At 35.5% G+C, this 21723-nt stretch overlaps 1 protein-coding gene across 1 annotated transcript in view; it reads left to right on the top strand.

Annotated features, from left to right (window-relative positions):
- Positions 1–21723, top strand: part of LOC132563939 (la-related protein 4-like) — a 71408-nt gene that overhangs the window by 14792 nt on the left and 34893 nt on the right. The window contains exons 2-3 of the mRNA XM_060228699.1: positions 759–809; positions 15437–15532. Of these exons, the coding sequence (XP_060084682.1) occupies positions 759–809; positions 15437–15532 (147 nt within the window). The remainder of the gene's footprint in view (positions 1–758; positions 810–15436; positions 15533–21723) is intronic.

The following is a 21723-nucleotide window of genomic DNA, read 5'->3' as shown; positions in this document are numbered from 1 at the left end:
AGTTGCCATAAAAGGAAGTCAGTTTTATTATTCGCATTACGCGAAACTTAAAGCATACAATAAGTATATGTCATAAGAGTTTGGGACGGCAGATTTTCAAGTAATTTAACCGTCTCAAATAGCAACATTAGGGGACAGTCTGTCCGCGATCTCGATGTCAAATAACTTTCTTATGCTTAGGTAGCAGGGGGCACCTTTACCGTAATTAATCCTTATGGAATGAAATTTCGTTGAAAAATAAGACGGATAGCCCATCATTTTATTACTTGCTTTTCTTTTGATAACACGTTACGGTGAAATACTTGAATATTGGTCCATAATCTTAACAATAATTTACAGTGAATCGCACAGGAAGCCATATGTTTTGCAAAATATTTTCCCTAAGGAACCTCAACCGCAGTGCGTCACAATGGCCCGCCTCTCTCCCGCCAAATAGCATACGAACAGTTATATTACGCTTATAATTCGGCCAAAGCTCCAAAAATGCATTGATTTCATCGTTATATATTATTATGTCATTGTTACGGCTCATCTATACCAATAAATATCTTCATAATTAAATATTTGTTTATTTTGTTCGTGCCCTGCATGTTTTCTACATCGCGGTTGCCATGTTGGATATGAGCGGCCCATGTGACTAGTGAGGAGATAGGCCAACCTGCTTGATAGCATTGAACTGCATTTTCGTCTCCTTAGGCAGCGTTTTCTTGTAAATTTTCGTCAACGTTCAACTGATACAGTTGTAAAGAAAGGCTTAAAAACGGCTTTTTTCAAGGATTTTGTCACGTAGTCAGTCTACAGCCAGAAAAGTAAGTGAAAATGTGGTTTGTGTATTCGATTCTGATCATGGCACGAGTTAGACGCCATATTCTGCAGTGTAATGTAGTGGCAGCGTCACGTGTAATTCTTCGTTCTCGACACATTTCTGTATTTTGAGCTATAATATACAAATGACAATATCTAGAAATAAACACACTGTAGATATAATGTTCTGAATTAGGTTGTTATAGTGGTCTTTAGGTAAAATCCTGTCTGTCGGACGCGTTGTGACCCGCCTTGATCAAAGTGCTCAAAACCCTCGTGTTCATTTGAAACAAATTGATCAAGGGCCTTGGTGACAGACCCGGGAAGGTGTCCATTCACCAAGACATCACTCCTAAACTTATCTATTCCGGTCCAAAGATAATTTCTATAGAATAAGTCATATGCAAATGATTTATCACGAAACATAAGCTAGCATGCTTTCCTCGTGGAAAGCGGAAATTCGTATGTCCGTCAGCCATTTCAAGATGGCGGCGTCCATGGTATTTCCTAAATTCAGAAGATTTTGAGGATTTGTAGCCTTAAAAGCCGTCAAAATGGTTCTGATGCAGGTAAATCCTGAGATTATTTAAGAGCGGGCGTCTTCCGTTGTATGTTTGCATAAATATTGTAATGTGCGTGAGCTGCACTTCGACAATATGTTAATATATAGAATGATGCACTCTGCCCATATATTCTGACCTTGTCCTTGACTGTTTTATACAGTTGATATCTCATGAGGGTGTAGTTATTGCTCAATAGTCCTCCAGCCCCACAAAAATATTGATAATCATCACATTGTTTAGTTCTATCTATCCAAATATGTTGTTGTTGGTTAATATGTGCTAATTAATTCAGTGTGATGCAAGTTTTAGTTCCAGTTAATGTCTTGAGAACTAAATTTAGAAGTGAACTCATAATGCAAGCTAAATTATTATTGAAAGACTATGATGAATGATAACTGGATTTTTTAAAACTTTTTTATACCATTTTTCAGCTCATTGTATAAACCGTGATCCCTTTTTCAGAATGCAAATATATGTTGTGTAATGACTAATTCCAAAATTTGTCCTGGTTGTCAAAAAAGAGTTTAACACATCATCTCACTAAAATATCACACAATATTATATGAAATATAATATTTGTTTTTATAAGTACCCCCCTTCCAAATGATACCCCCTCCCACTATATTTATTCTAATGAATGCCCCTACCTTATTTTAAGTTTTTCGTTGTACAACTTGCCATGCCATGTTTCCTGTTCATACATGTGCAGTTGAATTCCAAAATATACAAACTTGTAATATCATTGTAAAAATCTTCAAGGCAATCACAAAATGATCACCATTTCTATTTACAAAGGTGTTAATGTGGGCTCAAAAGCTAGACTTGTACAAAAAAATTAAGCTCTTTGTCTTTGAAGGATTATAATTCCAGGAGGTGATTATTAGAATCAATACAGTTTGTCCTGACTGCGATCTCTTGATTCACTGTTGATGACAGTATAAATAATGGAACTCATTAATCTCTTGATACTCCCTTTAATGATCTGAATTTGTTTATTGATTTGAATTTTGTAGTTGTAGCTGTAATAATTGATGGATGATGTTGATTCAGGTCAATTGACTATGCAGTGCTTTTTTAACAACTGTAAATCAACTGCTTCTTCAGATAAAAAATGATGCTATTTTCCTAAAATAAAGTAAAAATTCAGAACATTTTCTCACATATGTGTTGTCCTAAACACTTGGCACTGGTTTAAAAGCATCAAGGATTAGTTTTATCAGTTTGGGATATAGCGTCTTTGGTTTTTTTTACTTGTTTCTGGAGTCCATTTTATGACAGTGGATAGACTTTTATCAATGAATCAGAATATACGTTTGTGAGTACATCACCAAGTGACTGAAATTTAATCAAATGTCAATACAAAGTCAGGCCAAGCTACTCTTTTATCAATTATCTAATCCTTTGATAACTGGTGTGTAATACATGTATATCCTTGATAGCCAGTCCATTCAGAGTCAATGCTGATATTTATAGCATTGATACTGGTAAACAGTACACTGATTACATGCTGAGGATTTTTAAAATTATGGTCTCTATTTTTTCAAGCTCTTGAAAAATGAAATTCATTATAGAGTACTTCTGTGGAAACAGTTTTCATGCAGACATTTAGACACATGGTTCCATCTTTTATTGAAAGGAAATCTTTCCAAATGATATTTGATGAAAGAAAAGGTTTTGAAATTATTTGTTTCCTTTTTACTGTAAGCTTTAGGTCAAATTTTCTCTATACTGTATAGGGGACAGTTAACTGAAACTTAACAAAGTCAGCTGTTTGTTCATTACATCTAGGCCAACATCTGACACAGTCGGGTGACATGTCATTCTTGTATACCGAGATTTATTACACTTCTTAAAATGTCAATAATGCTTAAGACCTCCATACTTACCTTTTGAAGCTGACAGGAGCCTTATAGTTCAACAATTAACACTTTTATATTTTTATTTATTTCTAAATTGATTAATAATTTCTAGAATGCCATGTTGGGTTTTGTCACACAAATTTTGCTCCTTTCATTTTGGAATGATATAATATTGTTGGGATAAAGACTGTACAGATCTCTGCTATATACTGATAAAAGAAATGTTTTTGTAATATAAATTGCAAGTTGTCAGGAAAATGCTTAAAATGCTGTGATAATGTTTATCATCTTTTTCAAATGAAGGATTTTTAAAAATATTTCATAAAACACAAGGGCAAATCAGTTCTCATCAGTTGATATCTCTCCTGTGTTTGTATAGTTTACTGCCTTTTGACAACCTGGGTTATTTGAGGAGGGGTCGGTCTCCATTTTGTAGTTAGTGGGCAGTGGTGACTACTGAACAACCTGAGAGGCATGTCACATGTCATCAAGAACACACATCTTAGACAGCAGAGATTGGGTATCTCAGCTTCCTGAGAAACAACCCATTACAGGTTGGGAGTGCTGAATCACATGCCTTGGATCTCCACCTAAGGTTGCATAGTCCAATTAATTAATACTGTTTTGTACAAGATAGTGCAAAATGATATCATACATTGTAATCTTGATCAAGGTTTTTCCATGGCTCCTTTTTACTACCTTGTTATCAGGAAATAGGGGGGGGGGGAATAAAAAATTGAACAGATTACAGAATTTGAAATACAGAGTCAAATTTCTATAAATGTGAGCAGAATCTTAAAATTAACCATATACTTAAAAATCCCGTTTGATCGAGGGGTTGAACTTTATCTCATACATTTTATCTTCTATCTAGCAATTAAACCTAGTTTGTTTTGTTGAAGAGCGAGAACATTATCCTGTGCACCAACAGCATTGCCAATAAATTACCAAGAGTTGCTGACCATTGTATGACCGAGCACACCTTCTAGTATTGATTTTAGTGATGTCTGTAATAAGCATGTGCTAGTAGTCATTCATAAACCTATGACAGAATATTAGTCATTCAGATTGATCTGCCCAGAGATCTATAGAGCTGTATTCTGTTGGAGGATTTAAACTAACTCAGACTTGTATCCATATGGTCTAGTTCTTTAATTAGACATTCAGGACTTTCAATAATGAATAATGTTAGACATGCACCAAATTCTGTTTAATTCGAATATAACACAAGATTAAAAAGTTAAGGTCTAGGAATCAAGTTTATATTTGGATTTTGTCCATATAAAGCACCGATGCCAGTCTGAGTTCAAACTGTCTATCCAGGATGACTTCTGGACAGGAATAAATATTTGATGAGACAATTTTGATCAAGGTCAGTGGAGTGTGTGGGCACAAAGGTAACCAGAAAATAAAGAATTTTGTTTTCACACTTTAACATTAAGGGAAGATTTAGGTCCAACCTGAAAACCATACATAGAATGGAGCACATTTTAACACTATGTCAGTTGGATTGGGACAATTAGTCTAAAAGAATTTCTCAATAGAAATGCCATGTTTAGGTCACAACCAAGTAAGTTTACATAATGAAAATGGGAAACCGAAAGTAGGCATTACTGAATGTTTTGGTTGTGGTGTGTATTTATGTGCAGGTATCTAATAAAAGCTATTTCATCAGGTAATTATCAGACACAATATTATAGGTAAATAAGAAGTTGATTTGTTAAATGATAGACAAAGGAAACAGAAAATTCTGTTAATTCAAACATTTTAGGAACCTCAGCCATCGGCATGATTTTTAGAACACCTGATCAAAAGGACCAGTGATCTTATGCCATACCATGATCTATATACTTCATAACCTCTTCTTTGAAATCCTAATTTTGCAGTAATTCCTGGATTCTGTCCCAATGACCATTTAAACTGTTTTTTAAATTATTGTTCTGATATTTATTGTCTTCCTTCATTTCTTAGAAGACCTACAGGCACAGATCATTTTTTAAATGGATCAGGTGGGTTTTGGAATAATTTTAGTCTCCAAAGGAAAGGTAGAAATCTGAAAGAGGAGGATTTAGAAATTAAATGGTAGTATGATACCATATTGCATTGACAATAAGAACATGTCTGGTAATAAGCCCACCCACATCATTGTTCAACTTTTGCTTTACCCTGTTAAGCCCACCTCCTGATTTGAGCCAGAATTTGTATGTTGATACTTTGGACTTATATCATTTAAAATCATTATAATAGTTAAAATCATGGTGGTTTGTGTTAATGGGTAGTTAGGAAACAAAATGGTCTCTGCAGTCCTTTGGCATGAAAAATTACCCTTATTGCTTTCATTACATCTGAGGGGCCTCCTGTATGTTGTTCGATGAGGTAGCCACTAGTTACTGCAAGTAGACCGTGCCCCCCACAAAGTTCCCAGGCTGTCCATGGGGCAATAAGCCCAATAAACAAATAGGATAAATACAAATATTTAGATATAGAGACTCGTGTGATGTATCTGTGTACTTATGAGTAGAGGGATAGAATTTCTATATTGGTTTACATGTAGGTAACCAGGAAATTGGTGTGCTATATATTTTATGTTACAAGCATAAGGAAGTAAATGGCATATAGTACGTGAGAAACTGAGTGTGAGAAACTGTGGTGTAAAAGGTAACATGGCTGTATAATACAGTGATAGAAAGGTAACATGGCTGTATAATACTGTGATGGTAATTTGGCTGTATAATACTGTGATGTGATGGTAACTTGGCTGTATAATACTGTGATGTGATGGTAACTTGGCTGTATAATACTGTGATGTGATGGTAACTTGGCTGTATAATACTGTGATGTGATTGTAACTTGGCTGTGTAATACTGTGATGTGATGGTAACTTGGCTGTATAATACTGTGATGTGATGGTAACTTGGCTGTGTAATACTGTGATGTGATGGTAACTTGGCTGTATAATACTGTGATGTGATGGTAACTTGGCTGTGTAATACTGTGATGTGATGGTAACTTGGCTGTATAATACTGTGATGTGATGGTAACTTGGCTGTATAATACTGTGATGTGATGGTAACTTGGCTGTATAATACTGTGATGGGAAGGTAATGTGGCTGTATAATACTGTGATGTGATGGTAACTTGGCTGTATAATACTGTGATGTGATGGTAATTTGGCTGTATAATACTGTGATGTGATGGTAACTTGGCTGTATAATACTGTGATGTGATGGTAACTTGGCTGTGTAATACTGTGATGTGATGGTAACTTGGCTGTATAATACTGTGATGTGATGGTAACTTGGCTGGCTGTGTATAATACTGTGATGTGATGGTAACTTGGCTGTATAATACTGTGATGTGATGGTAACTTGGCTGTGTAATACTGTGATGTGATGGTAACTTGGCTGTAAATGTACTGTGATGTGAATACTGTGATGTGATGGTAACTTGGCTGTATAAGTAAATACTGTGATGTGATGGTAACTTGGCTGTATGTAATACTGTGATGTGATGGTAACTTGGCTGTTTAATACTGTGATGTGATGGTAACTTGGCTGTATAAGGCTGTGATAATACTGTGATGTGATGGTAACTTGGCTGTATAATAATACTGTGATGTGATGGTAACTTGGCTCTATAATACTGTGATGGGATGGTAACTTGGCTGTATAATACTGTGATGTGATGGTAACTTGGCTGTATAAGTGTAACTATGTGATGGTAACTGTGTATAAGTGATGTGATGTGATGGTAACTTGGCTGTATAAGTGTAATACTGTGATGTGATGGTAACTTGGCTGTATAATACTGTGATGTGATGGCAACTTGGCTGTATAATACTGTGATGTGATGGTTGGCTGTAACTGTGATGTGATGGTAACTTGGCTGTATAATGTGATGGTAACTGGTATAATACTGTATAAGTATAATACTGTGATGTGATGGTAACTTGGCTGTATAATACTGTGATGTGATGGCAACTTGGCTGTATAATACTGTGATGTGATGGCAACTTGGCTGTATAATACTGTGATGTGATGGTAACTTGGCTGTATAAGTGTAATACTGTGATGTGATGGTAACTTGGCTGTATAATACTGTGATGTGATGGTAACTTGGCTGTATAAGTATAATACTGTGATGTGATGGTAACTTGGCTGTATAAGTATAATACTGTGATGTGATGGTAACTTGGCTGTATAAGTGTAATACTGTGATGTGATGGTAACTTGGCTGTGTATAATACTGTGATGTGATGGTAACTTGGCTGTATAAGTATAATACTGTGATGTGATGGTAACTTGGCTGTATAAGTGTAATACTGTGATGTGATGGTAACTTGGCTGTATAATACTGTGATGTGATGTGATGGTAACTTGGCTGTATAATACTGTGATGTGATGGTAACTTGGCTGTATAAGTGTAATACTGTGATGTGATGGTAACTTGGCTGTATAATACTGTGATGTGATGGTAACTTGGCTGTATAATACTGTGATGTGATGGTAACTTGGCTGTATAAGTATAATACTGTGATGTGATGGTAACTTGGCTGTGTAATACTGTGATGTGATGGTAACTTGGCTGTATAAGTATAATACTGTGATGTGATGGTAACTTGGCTGTATAATACTGTGATGTGATGGTAACTTGGCTGTATAAGTGTAATACTGTGATGTGATGGTAACTTGGCTGTATAATACTGTGATGTGATGGTAACTTGGCTGTATAATACTGTGATGTGATGGTAACTTGGCTGTATAAGTGTAATACTGTGATGTGATTGTAACTTGGCTGTATAATACTGTGATGTGATGGTAACTTGGCTGTATAAGTGTAATACTGTGATGTGATGGTAACTTGGCTGTATAATACTGTGATGTGATTGTAACTTGGCTGTGTAATACTGTGATGTGATGGTAACTTGGCTGTATAAGTGTAATACTGTGATGTGATGGTAACTTGGCTGTATAATACTGTGATGTGATGGTAACTTGGCTGTATAATACTGTGATGTGATGGTAACTTGGCTGTATAATACTGTGATGTGATGGTAACTTGGCTGTATAATACTGTGATGTGATGGTAACTTGGCTGTATAATACTGTGATGTGATGGTAACTTGGCTGTATAATACTGTGATGTGATGGTAACTTGGCTGTATAATACTGTGATGTAATGGTAACTTGGCTGTATAAGTGTAATACTGTGATGTGATGGTAACTTGGCTGTATAATACTGTGATGTAATGGTAACTTGGCTGTATAAGTGTAATACTGTGATGTGATGGTAACTTGGCTGTGTAATACTGTGATGTGATGGTAACTTGGCTGTATAATACTGTGATGTGATGGTAACTTGGCTGTATAATACTGTGATGTGATGGTAACTTGGCTGTATAATTGTAATACTGTGATGGGAAGGTAATGTGGCTGTATAAGTGTAACACTTTAATGGGAAAGTAACATAGTTTGTGTGCTGTAGTCACACAAGACAATGTACACATACTTCATTTGTATAACGCAGCTGTTTATATAATTTCTGATGATAAACAGTTACTGTTGACCTAACCCTTCATGTGAGAAAAATCCCAGGGCTTCTCCTGGTTATTTAGACTTTCATTCTGTTGACATGATCAAGACCCCTCTCAACTATCTTTACCTCTCGAGATTTGGTATAACCCAATTTGTTGATTTTTGATAATGAATTCTTTGAATTGTGCATTGGCCTTCTGATAATTGTTGTAATTCTTCAGTGCAACTATGCAGTGTAAATGTGACTGCCATCTGGAAACCCTGGTCCCTTTAGGGACCTTGACCTCTCTACTGATGACACACCTAATGACACCTGCAAACCCTGGCCCTTTTAGGGACCTTGACCTCTCTACTGATGACACACCTAATGACATTGATAACCCTGGCTCCTCTAGGGACCTTGACCTCTCTACTGGTGACACATCTAATGACATCTGGTAACCCGGCCTGTCATCTTGTTCTTTGTGTCAGGGGATCGCTCACTATCAAAATATAGAACTTTTATGTGACTTCAGATGATGATAGCAGGGATATGGTTTGGTGTCTACCTTTGTGTGACTATAATTAACATGTTTTCCAGGAAGATGAGATAGACACTCAAATGTTTTATAACGAAGTAGAAGTGTTCCTGTAAGTTTGATTGGTTAGATGAAGTTTTACATTTTGTAAAAAAGTGGTGAAGGAAAAGAAGTTTGTGAGAGAATGTGGGATGATTTGATTGGTTGTAATGGATGTACTGGTCTACAGATGATTGTATATAGCTAGCCATGTGTAGTAGTATAGTATGACACCACAAGACATTCCACAGGGGGCACAGGAGGCCACACCATCAGTGGGTCAGGATCTACCTGTGGACAGCAGGGCTTATCTTAACATTACATGCTCTGGTTGTCTGCACTCTCGGTGTGTATACACACATGTACCAGTTCCATCTGTCTTAACACACGTGGCACGTGGTGCAACAAACACATACTCTCTGATTTATCTATGTTTTAGAATATGGGGGTATTTTCCAGCAAAAATGTAGAGGAAAAAAACATTATAGAACATTCTCATTATATAGCGTGTTAAATTTCCAAATATTAGTGGGACAGTTTAGAAAAGTATTTGTAATTTATTCTGGGACTTGAAGGTAATCACTTAGCTCACCTGAGCTTGTTTATAGTTCTAAAAAGTTACTTGTCCAGTTCCTTTACAGCCTAAAAATGCTGTTTTCTAGTAGAATGTGAGTTATTAGAACAAAATAAAGGGAAAACCAGACATCTTTGGATCATAATGTTGTGTGAAACTTTAGAGGGGGAAAATACTGTGATTTTGAATCCATCACAGGGCTTTCAATCTGCCAGATTTGGGGCCGATATTCGGCCCCATTCCCAATGCAAAATAGTATCTTTTTCCCAATTTAGACCCCCAAGTTCTCCCAATTCTAAGGAAAACACCATTATTTTTCCCAATTCTAAGGGCCCCGGGCCCCAGTCCCAAAATGGGGTGTGAGAGCCCTGCATCATGCTTCTCCATTGCTTAGTGTAGGCGAGATATTTATGTTTATATGTAGTATGAAAAGAGTTGAATAGGGTCATAGCGATCTGTATTACTTTTAACATCAGTGTTTTAGCACTTTACTCCAATGTTGCTCATTGAGACCTCACATCACATAAACCCACTTGTATTCATATTCTTAATAAAAATGCATCCCTATGTAAAATTATGATTGTCGAAGTGCATCAAAATTCTTACTTTCTACTGAAATCAGTTTACAGGGACCTTAATGATATGGTTGAAATGTATGGTGTATGATTGTACATTTCCTACATTGTTGTCTCCAACATGTGTTTCTTTCGGAATGTTTATTTACCTTTCTGAGTTCCCCTCATGTCCCTCTTGTTTATTGCCTCCTGAGTGAACAACAATAGGCTGGTGCTAAAAATATCTGTGCCAGAGGCAGAGATTTATAAATAGATGTGAACAGTAAAATGTGGAGTTGCATCAGCATATAGCTGACCTGTACACACACAGGTAGAGTGCTGTATTACACATGTGTACCTGTATTACACATGTGTAACTGCATCTTACTCCTAGCACTAAGATCACTTACGATCTGTTCACCTGCACTGTCGGTTATGTTGCATTATTGATGTGTGCTTAAATAGATGTAGCATTTTTCCGTTGTCCTTATGTTTCCTAATAAGTGGCACATTTTAATTGTCAGTAAATTTATATTCCTTAATGATGGGGAATTCAAATCACCCTCACATTAATGCTATTTCTTATTTCTTAAGAAGTAGATGAATTGTTCTCAAATTTCAAATAGGGTCCCCATAATCCCTTGTTGTCCTTTTGACTCTAAAACAAAATGGTTTACAGGTAGCCATCTTAGATTTTGTCAATGACAGTTTGTTATCACTATTTCTTAAATTATTGGATTAACTTTCTCAAATTTTTTGGGAAGGCTTCCCTAAATCCCAATCAGCCATCTTGGAATTGACAGTTAAAGATTGTTATTGTTATTTCTAAGAAGAGTTTTCAAATTTGGGCCGGCTTACAATGAGGCAATGGCTATAAAAGCTGGATAAAAACAGTAGTTACCTATTTATTTGTTATTGAAACATTTGAAGTCTACATAAGCCAAGAGCTGCATAGCAGCCTGGGTTTACTCCGAAACTTACTAGGCTAAAGCAAAATAGATTATCTGTATACTAGTTAAAGGTATAGATATGTAGGTTACCTGTATAACAGGTAGTGGTATAGTTATGTAGGTTACCTGTATAGTGGTATAGATATGTAGGTTACCTGTATAACAGGTAGTGGTATAGATAGGTAGGTTACCTGTATAACAGGTAGTGGTATAGATAGGTAGGTTACCTGTATAACAGGTAGTGGTATAGATAGGTAGGTTACCTGTATAACAGGTAGTGGTATAGATAGGTAGGTTACCTGTATAACAGGTAGTGGTATAGATAGGTAGGTTACCTGTATAACAGGTAGTGGTATAGATAGGTAGGTTACCTGTATAACAGGTAGTGGTATAGATAGGTAGGTTACCTGTATAACAGGTAGTGGTATAGATATGTAGGTTACCTGTATAAGAGGTAGTGGTATAGATATGTAGGTTACCTGTATAAGAGGTAGTGGTATAGATATGTAGGTTACCTGTATAAGAGGTAGTGGTATAGATAGGTAGGTTACCTGTATAACAGGTAGTGGTATAGATAGGTAGGTTACCTGTATAACAGGTAGTGGTATAGATAGGTAGGTTACCTGTATAACAGGTAGTGGTATAGATAGGTAGGTTACCTGTATAACAGGTAGTGGTATAGATAGGTAGGTTACCTGTATAACAGGTAGTGGTATAGATAGGTAGGTTACCTGTATAACAGGTAGTGGTATAGATAGGTAGGTTACCTGTATAACAGGTAGTGGTATAGATATGTAGGTTACCTGTATAACAGGTAGTGGTATAGATAGGTAGGTTACCTGTATAACAGGTAGTGGTATAGATATGTAGGTTACCTGTATAACAGGTAGTAGTTTAGATGTTTAGGTTACCTGTAGAATACTGTACCTAATATAATTCAGCATATTCAGCTTGTTAGCCATGATTGATCAGCTCACCAGAAATGAAGTAAACACTCCTTTAAGTTATCCGTTAAGCTAAATTTACCAGGATATAACTATGTAATTAGCCTAGAGCACTTTGTAATGTGTTCCTTCTAGGAAGATCTACAAGTAAGTGGTAGATGTTAGTATGTATTCTATCTCACCTGAAATGAAACCTGATTGGGGCTGAATGTCTTGCTTTATAGACAAATTATAGTTGTCTTGTGTAAAACAGAACCATTGAATACAAAGCACATGTGAACAAAACATGTGGCAGTTTTAATTTAGATGTACGTGTCCTTACCTGACTATGATAAAACTGGGATGTCACTTTTATCAGTTTTAGACAATTACAGTAAAAATATGCTTATAAACAACCATGTGGTAGCTCTATCTAGATTAATGCTCTTTACTCTAAGTAGCAACCAGGATATCATGAAACATAAAAGTTAAAAGCACACTGTAGTCCCCCACCAGGAAGTGGATGGGAGCTTTGCATTGTATATTCATTCTTCCTTCCTTTTGCTCTTATGTATAGGTCCTATTTTCTACACAAGTCACAACTTAACACACTACTTATCATGGGAACTTCATACTTGGGATTATGGTTCACCTATATTTTGACCTTTGACATATGACTTTACTATCAGTTTTAGACATCAGTACAACAAAAGTAAGTTTGTAAAGGACCATGTGGTAGTTCAGGCAACCTGCCTACCTTGCAATGATAATACTTGTATGATCTTTTAAAATAATTGGTGTCAGCAATTTTTTTTTACAATTGATTTTTGTTCAGGATAATCTCTTTCATTTGGAAGAAAAAGGATGAAAAGATTTTAAAATTAAAAAAAAAAAGAAAGATTCTTAGAAATAAAAGGTAAAGCTATGACCTATTGCCAACCCTTAATGAAGCGATGGTTTATATCCTTGTTCTGATGGTATAATACCTGTGTCATTTATCATTCTGCTGTGATTCAAGCATGACAGTAAACCAGCAACAACTTTACACTGTTTACTTCTTCATTTTCTATTTCTTGTACCAGAGAAAAAACGATGGATTTGGTGTTTGATTTGTAAGGAGTTACCTCCCATTACATGTCAGTCGGTTGTTTTGAAGGTCCATGTAATACATGCATGAGGCAAGTGAGGCATTCATTAGTATTGATTTTCACAAGGCAACAAAGCTGGTTAACCCATTCATCTGTATTGGACTGATCCTGATTGTGGATCAGAGTGGATCCATATGTCCTCCAAGGGTTAAAGGCTCCTCAATAACATTACTGTGAGTGGTTTGTGATGATCTATGGGATTAAAGCAGCCAGGAGTACTGACCACACACTACAGAGGTCAAGTTAGGACCAGGGATTGAATTTACTGTTGACGTAATAATAACCTTTATGTACAATGTTATTGATGAATCAATGATTTGTCAGTACTCTGTCTGGGACGCTTAGATTTAATTGTAAGAAATAGCAAGACATTCATTTCTCCGATAACATTTTATAAATCACAAATCTTAAGGGTCAGAAAACATGGGGAACAGACATGTCCCTTCAGACTTTGCTCAACACTCATGGAAATCCAAAGATCTACTAAATTCCCAGTATAGGTTGTGAAGACAAATTTAAATGGATATTAAATAATTATTTTGTCCTATCTTGCAGTCAAAAACAGACTGCTTCCTGAAGCCTAAAATTTTTAATTTTCCCTAAAGGAGGAAAATATATAATTTTTCCAATGTTTAAGAAAATCATATTTCCCCAATTTACAAAGGCATAGACCAAGGTTAGATGATAACCTCAAAAGATACAGCTGTACGTTGAATGATGATAATATTTATTGTACAGCAATGACGAAACTACCTTGCAGCTACTATAAACATTATTGTTGACCTCGAGTACAGGAGAGTTCTTGCTTTGGGAGGAACTGTAGGTTTCCACGTAGTTAGACAGGTGACACCCATACCTTTCTCACATATGCTTGTGTTCAAACCAATATGGGAAATGTGAATGTGTTACAGCTGCTTCCTCCAAGCACCAAGTAACCAGTTAAAAATTGTATACTACTGCATAATCAGAAAATTCTGTGGAGTTCTATTTTGAGGATTTTGGTGGGTACATGTGTAATTCAATAAATCAGATTATAAAGAACATATCATATTTAACAATAACGTTATGTCTGGTAATAAGCCCACTCATCTCGATCACCATTCAGTAGAATCGGTAATACAAAAAATTCTATTTCATTGCACTAGTGTATAATAGTCTTATACTCACTGACTAAATGACCTGAGCTGGAGGTGCTTAATGACGGGATGATAATCAGATATAATCAATTATCTAATTGTTTTAACCTCATCTGATGCAATATCATTTGTAGTTTTTCATAATTTGCCATCGGTACCTTAGTATTTTCTTGTGTTTTAGTAAAATCAAAATTCATATTATTCATGATAAATATACTAATTGCCAATATTCATTCTTTTTTAAATTCTAGAATTGAGGCATTTTAGGTTAGTTTTAAAAAAGAAAATGTTAATGCCACAGAAATTGAATTCACTTTCTTTGAATATATTGAACATAGTCGATTATTCAATTGATTAACTAAATTGAAAAACCTATCCATTTTTTAACTGCTAATAAATTATAGATTTTAAGTGATTCCATCACTGATATGGTGGATATTTTAAGAAGTACACAACTTTTAAATGAAGGAAGCAGAAAAGTAGAGGTGGAGGATGGTGTTATTATAATTGCATTAACTCGGGTATCTACTGGAATGTTCCATGTGTCTTCATGTTTTCAACAGGATTCAATTACGTTGATCACATGAACTAAATCAAAAGATCTTTCAATCGGCAATAATCTTGAAGAATTTCAAGTTTGTTATATATAGTTCATCTGCTAGGATTCAGGAGGAACATGGTATGTACAGGGCCCTTTCAATACTAAATAAAAAAAAGGTGAAAGAGGAGTAACTTCATGGTACCATGAGGACAGATTGCGTCATTGCTCATAATTGTTTTTGTTTAGAATTTATTTTCTATTGTATTTTGAAAATGTTTGTCTCTGTTTAACAGGTGGAGCTGACGGCAAATTTAGAAGAAAACTCGGCTGCCCTCATGACGTCCGACCGGGGTACCAGTGGGGGCGCTGAGTTGACGTTGACAACACCGGTATGTAATTTTGTGATTCGTATTATTATCCATCGATAAATTTTCCACTGTCAACAAAAATAATTCACTCGTATATTCAGTAATAGTCTGGTAGATGTATAGTCAGCTATACAGAGAAGTCTGTACAGTTCAATTTCATCATTGATCATTAAGTTGATGGATCACTCTCAGGTAAAACTGAAAGGTGTCCCTAAATAAATGAAGTCTATATATGTTGTGTTATATTGATATCACTTTTATACCTGTCAAGGATCTAATGATAACCAGTTTGATGGTCACTCCAAAACTAGTCATAACGTATGTACAATATTTTGTGAAGAAATTCCTATTAAAATAACAAAATAAATAAAAGAAGAAAAAAAAAATAACATTCTGTTTTCAGTCTGATAACTTTTATACATTTGCAATGTAACAGTCACAATTTCAGCCTATTGTTACAGCCTTTGTTATCCTTTAATTCTAATTTTATATTAAAAGAGATGGTAAATGAAATAACATAATGTAGTTCATGCATTCAAGTACTTTTGCATACTAGTACAAAGTAGTGTAGTTTGAGTTCAGAGAAATAAATAGATTTAATTATGGCTTTTTAAAACTGTTCTTAACTAAGCATGTACAGAGCTTTCCCAAAAATGTTATTTAGTTCAAACCCATTAACTAATACATGTAGAAAATGATAGGTTTGGTTTACATTCAATATATGAAGTATCATAATAGTTTGATCAAATAAAGACCAAAATGAAAAAAACCAAATGAGAAATTAAAAACAATAATTTGTAATTGAAAACAGCTTAATGAAATTATATTCAATATTACAAATTGAGATGTTTATGCCATTTAAAAGTTGTTTTTTCAAGAAACTTCATCTAATTAATTAATTAAAAAAGGAGTCTTTTATTTTTGTCGAATTTCTCATTCATTTCTTATGAAATTATGTTTTCCTATTTATTGGTTTATTGGTATTAAGACATATTTTAATTTTTTTTTCATTCTTAATGACGTATGCTAAAATCCTGATTTTTCCTTCCACTTTCCGGCTTTCGTATTACTTAACCAAGATGGTGGTCAGATCAAGCTGACAGCTGTGATATTAAATAAATGAATGACAGCTATAACCAGTGTTTTTGAAGTAATGGACTCTGTCAATAGTGATTGACTAATTAGTAATAGACTGTTGGCTACCCACATGTCCTAAGGGGTGAGGCCGATTACATGTGATTCACCCCTCTTTTGTGTTCAGTTTCGGACAGCTTGCCATGATCCTTATTGGCAATACCAGTCACTGAAACTGTAAATTTTTGGTGTATTATAAGAATTTTTCACTTTCTCAGATGTAAACTAAAGATGAAGTGAAAAAACTGGTCCACTTGGGGCATTGTCTTTCTAGAGGTTGATTTTTTTCAAAATTATAAATTTTCCTGTTTGACCGCACAAATTGGGTGACTTAACAGGTATGCTAACAAATGAAGTTATTCAACTTTAACTGTTTTTGACCTGAATTTTGTCTTTCAAGGCCATAAAGGATAATTATTAATCAGTTGACTCCGATGGTTGTATTTTTCAATGTCATTAATACTACTGAAATGATGATAGATCAGGGTGAACCATGTCAGCTAAGTGAAAATTCCAATCATTTATGTCTAGTCTGGTTAATCCAGATGAAACTCATATTGCATTTTACCTGAAATGATGATATTGTTCAATGATAAAAATGATCACCTGGATTTGATGACTAGTTCTTCCAGCAGCTATGGTTTATATCAATATTGCTTTCCATGTGGATTTATATTGTCTCGCCTGTAAAACAATGATAATGAATGTTTAAACATGACCGGTAATCCAGCTGATCTGGTCTGAATATATATCATAGAATAATTGATGAATATTTAAGTTATGTGATGCAGTTTCACAAATATTAGAATTCTAGTAATGTTGAAATAGTTGAATTGGTAAATATGTTTGTGGTTTTTACAATTGGTTTGACTTTTTGGCAGGATTTGATGTTGGATAGTGATGTTTCTTTTTGTTGATTAAAAAAAGGAAAAATATTTAAAAGAACTTGGGGGGGGGGGGGAGGTGCAATGTCAAGTCTTTTATTTGAAAAGGATGAAAAAAAATAAACAAAACCTGTAGATGATCTCTAGGGGCAATGTCAATGAGATTACAAGACTAGAAGAGTATTATTGAATAATGAAATGAGATACAGTAATCAGGCCTGTAAATGGTTTTCCAGCAATTAGTTGTAGTTGTCTCTTGGATTTGTTTGCTCTGCGATATAAAAAAGGGATGTGGAGTGTTATAATTGTAATCATGCCCTCACACAGTCAACATTAGCAGCACCTCCTGAACACTGTTCTGTTTGTTTTATTCTTTTGCTCAATACTTTCACCATCATAATGGCTCACTCTGCATTATAGATGGCGCTGTGTACAAGTACCTGCTCTGAATATTTTTCAATAAGCAGTGAATACAGTTTCTCATTTTCTGTTGTCAGATGAATTTTCACTTTTAACTTTGTCTTCTGTTAGGGAGAAATTTATTAAGTAAATTAGTCTCATTGTATTGTGTAATATTTTTCTCACCTGATCATATACCTTGTAAAAGTCAAAAGATTTTAATTTGAAACATTTTAATAAATCAGTTGTTTATAGTATTGAATTTGAAAGCATTACCATAAATACATGATCAGAAATTTGGATCACATGAATTTTGATACATCAGAAGATTTGACATTAGATTATTGTATTTTTTTCGTAACCATGGAGATAGCTAAAAAAAACTTCTCAGGTTTCAAATCATTCACATTTGTTTTTCTAAAACACCAATTAAAAGTCAAATGCCAATAAGATTTGTGGTTAATTCTTCCCAATCATAACACTAAATAAGCATAATTTGTGAGCAAAATAAAATGGCTTTCAGAAACAAACTATCAGGGTGTAATATTGTCTTCCTGGGTTACAATCAATATAAGATCTCACCACTTACTTGCTGTAAGTAGTGCATTCATGCTGGTTCTGTCACGATTCTGTCTTGTCATTTTCATGCTTGTAGAAGATTGTCATATTCTTTAATTGGTTACCCCCATAACAAAGTTGAGTGAGCTGGGGTGTAAAGTAACTGGTATCAGGTGTGTTTTCTATGTGTAGATCAAAGTTTGTATCAAGTAGAGTGAGCTGGGGTGTAAAGTAACTGGTATCAGGTGTGTTTTCTATGTGTAGATCAAAGTTTGTATCAAGTAGAGTGAGCTGGGGTGTAAAGTAACTGGTATCAGGTGTGTTTTCTATGTGTAGATCAAAGTTTGTATCAAGTAGAGTGAGCTCGGATGTAAAGTAAACTGGTATCAGGTGTTTTTTTGTGTAGATCAAAGTTTGTATCGAGTTGAGTGAGCTGAGGTGTAAAGTATACTGGTATCAGGTGTGCTTTCTTTGTGTAGATCAAAGTTTGTATCGAGTTGAGTGAGCTGAGGTGTAAAGTATACTGGTATCAGGTGTGCTTTCTTTGTGTAGATCAAAGTTTGTATCGAGTTGAGTGAGCTGAGGTGTAAAGTATACTGGTATCAGGTGTGCTTTCTTTGTGTAGATCAAAGTTTGTATCGAGTAGAGTGAGCTGGGGTGTAAAGTATACTGGTATCAGGTGTGCTGTTTGTAAGTTAATTCGGCAATAGCTAAAATCGACCAATCAAAAATATCCCTTTAAGATAAAATTGCTCTGTTCTAATTTGATGCCAATAACAATGACAATTGATTTGAATGAAGTACTACACAAAGTCTGTTTTCCAAGATTTTTGTTTACTGGATACTTGACATGTGGTTTGGAGTTTGTATAGGTGTATATGACACCAAAAAATGTCACCTGAAAATGAATTCAATACATGCCAACGGCATTTTCACTTGATACCGGCCGTTATTGACCTGGATATCAGGCGACGGACAAAACTACACCAGGGTATTCACAGGTCTTGTTTCACATGCACAGAGAGTGAAAGGTGTGTAAATTGAGTCTTTTGTGTTTTAAGTCATGTTTGCAGGTAATTAATTTGTGATCATTTTAGTACCATAGATGTAAAAAAAAAAAATTTGAACAATGGTGACATTTCTGAGGGCGATGAATTTCTCTGGTATTTGGTCACCTTTACTTGTTATACACCGTACAAGCCTTCAAACCCCAGAAGGATATTTACAGGGCCCTGTGGTTAAATGTAGCACCACACATGTAAATGGACACCTAGAACTGGTATATACAGAGTGCTGACAAGACAAATTCACAAAGAAGACATAAAAATGGTTATAAAATTCTTCATGGTAGAATATTTTCGTAGTGTTAAACATCGTTTGTCTGGTGATTATGGTTGTCATGGTAATATTGTTCGATAGATTCACCATAAATAATTTGTATGGTACCTGTCATAAGCTTGTGCCTCGTAATAAGCCCACTAGTATCTTTAGCTGTTCAGCAGAATTACAATACATGCTATCTCATCCAATAATAAGCATACACCCTGAAGTAACATGTGCCTGCCCAACAGTTTGTCACATGATAATTATATTGTTCCTGAAAGACAAAAGCTTGCTCAGTGGTAAATGACCTTCAGGTCATCACCAGTCAAGGTCATGGATCATATTTAGAATATGAATGTAGATGGAGACAGAGATGTCTCCATGCTTGTATTTGATTGAAAGCAAACATGTTTAGATAAAGTTTCATTGAATGCCATCATTTAATGCCATATTATCTCTTCTGTAGAGCCACAGCACGGAAACTCTGTGATTTACTTCATAATAACTAATATTAAGATGAAAACAATAGATTTGTTTACCAGCTGTTATAAAACAACAAAGCTCCAGTTTTCTGAGTACTGGAGGATATGATTTAGGAAATGACAGCCACAGTGTTTACCATTATTCTATAGTATCAGTCTAGTGTTAATGGTAGAGAAAATTATGGTATCATTTCTACAAGATATTTAACTAAAACTGGTGACAATAGAGTAAGATTATTGACAGACTCGCTATCACTTCACTACTGTTGCTGAGAGTGAGATAATTACTCTGCCCAGCAGCCACTTTGTGTGTTGTGGTGTGTCGTTGTATATGTCACAGACTGACGGAGAAACCCGGCATACGTACGGATGTGACACTGTGTGCTGTGATAGAGAAAACTGCATTATGTCGGGCCCGTATAGAGCTAGGTTTGCTAGCTGGCTGCACTGGCTGCCATCACAGAGCTAACGTGGTACACTCTGATATTATACCATATGGTAACTATTGTCATTCCATATTGGACACCTGGTAACCTGTAAAGGTTAACACTTTCAGGAAAGAGGGGACTGCAGTGGTCAGCTGTCTCTCTAGATGGCAGTCAGTAAGAAATAGTGTGGACACTCCAAAAGGTAGATCAATCTGCCATGTGTTTATGTTGTCACCACGTTGGACAAACAGATGATGCTTTGAGTAACGGTGGATAAATACAATAATCTTGCCATTTAGTTTTTACGGGAACATTGTGTCGACTATTGTGAAACTTGATTGGTTTTTGCCTTGCCCATATGTCGCTGTCCAGGATCGGTCACTCTGGTATGCGTGTGGAATAAGCTCTGGAGTAGGTGTCGAGGTCCGCCCACAATGTCTCCGACTGACTAGGTCACTGGAGGTTCCAGCATATGGTGGTCAAATCTACTGGACATGTAACGGTCATACTTATCTACCTGAAGAGAAACCGATCCTGAGAAGTTTCATTGATATAGTGAAGATCTGTTTACTGCTTGTGGTGTTATTTCTTGGTAAAATCTGTGCTATTTTTGACCTTCTGTATCTAGAAAATTTCCAGGTAAAGTATTGCTTGTGTTCTTCTTAATTAAATATTGCTGAGGTAATGATGCGAGGAAGATAGTGTCTTACGTAACACTGATGCTGTGTAACCAGCGGGATGACTGTATATCTAATGAAGTGACCGCTTGACCAGTTTGACCAGATTGGTCAGGTCTACAAGTATTTGTATGATTTAATTGATGTTGGTCAGTTTGACATAGGTCACACTGAAAGCTTTTCTGTTATAGAGAGTAAAATATGTTAAAGGCAGGTGTTTATATCTACTGGAGGTCCACTGTACACTCTCGGACAAATACACCTGGCCAATAGTCCATACCTGTGTTACCTGGATTTCTTACATTTGTACATGGATTCCAGTGTTAA

This window comes from Ylistrum balloti, unplaced genomic scaffold (genome assembly GCF_031769215.1).
Source record: "Ylistrum balloti isolate Yb309-2 unplaced genomic scaffold, AGI_CSIRO_Ybal_v1 Utg369676, whole genome shotgun sequence".
In the NCBI taxonomy this organism is placed as follows: domain Eukaryota; kingdom Metazoa; phylum Mollusca; class Bivalvia; order Pectinida; family Pectinidae; genus Ylistrum; species Ylistrum balloti.
The sequence above is the reverse complement of the archived record's forward strand: the minus strand, read 5'-3'. Positions and strand labels throughout refer to the sequence as shown.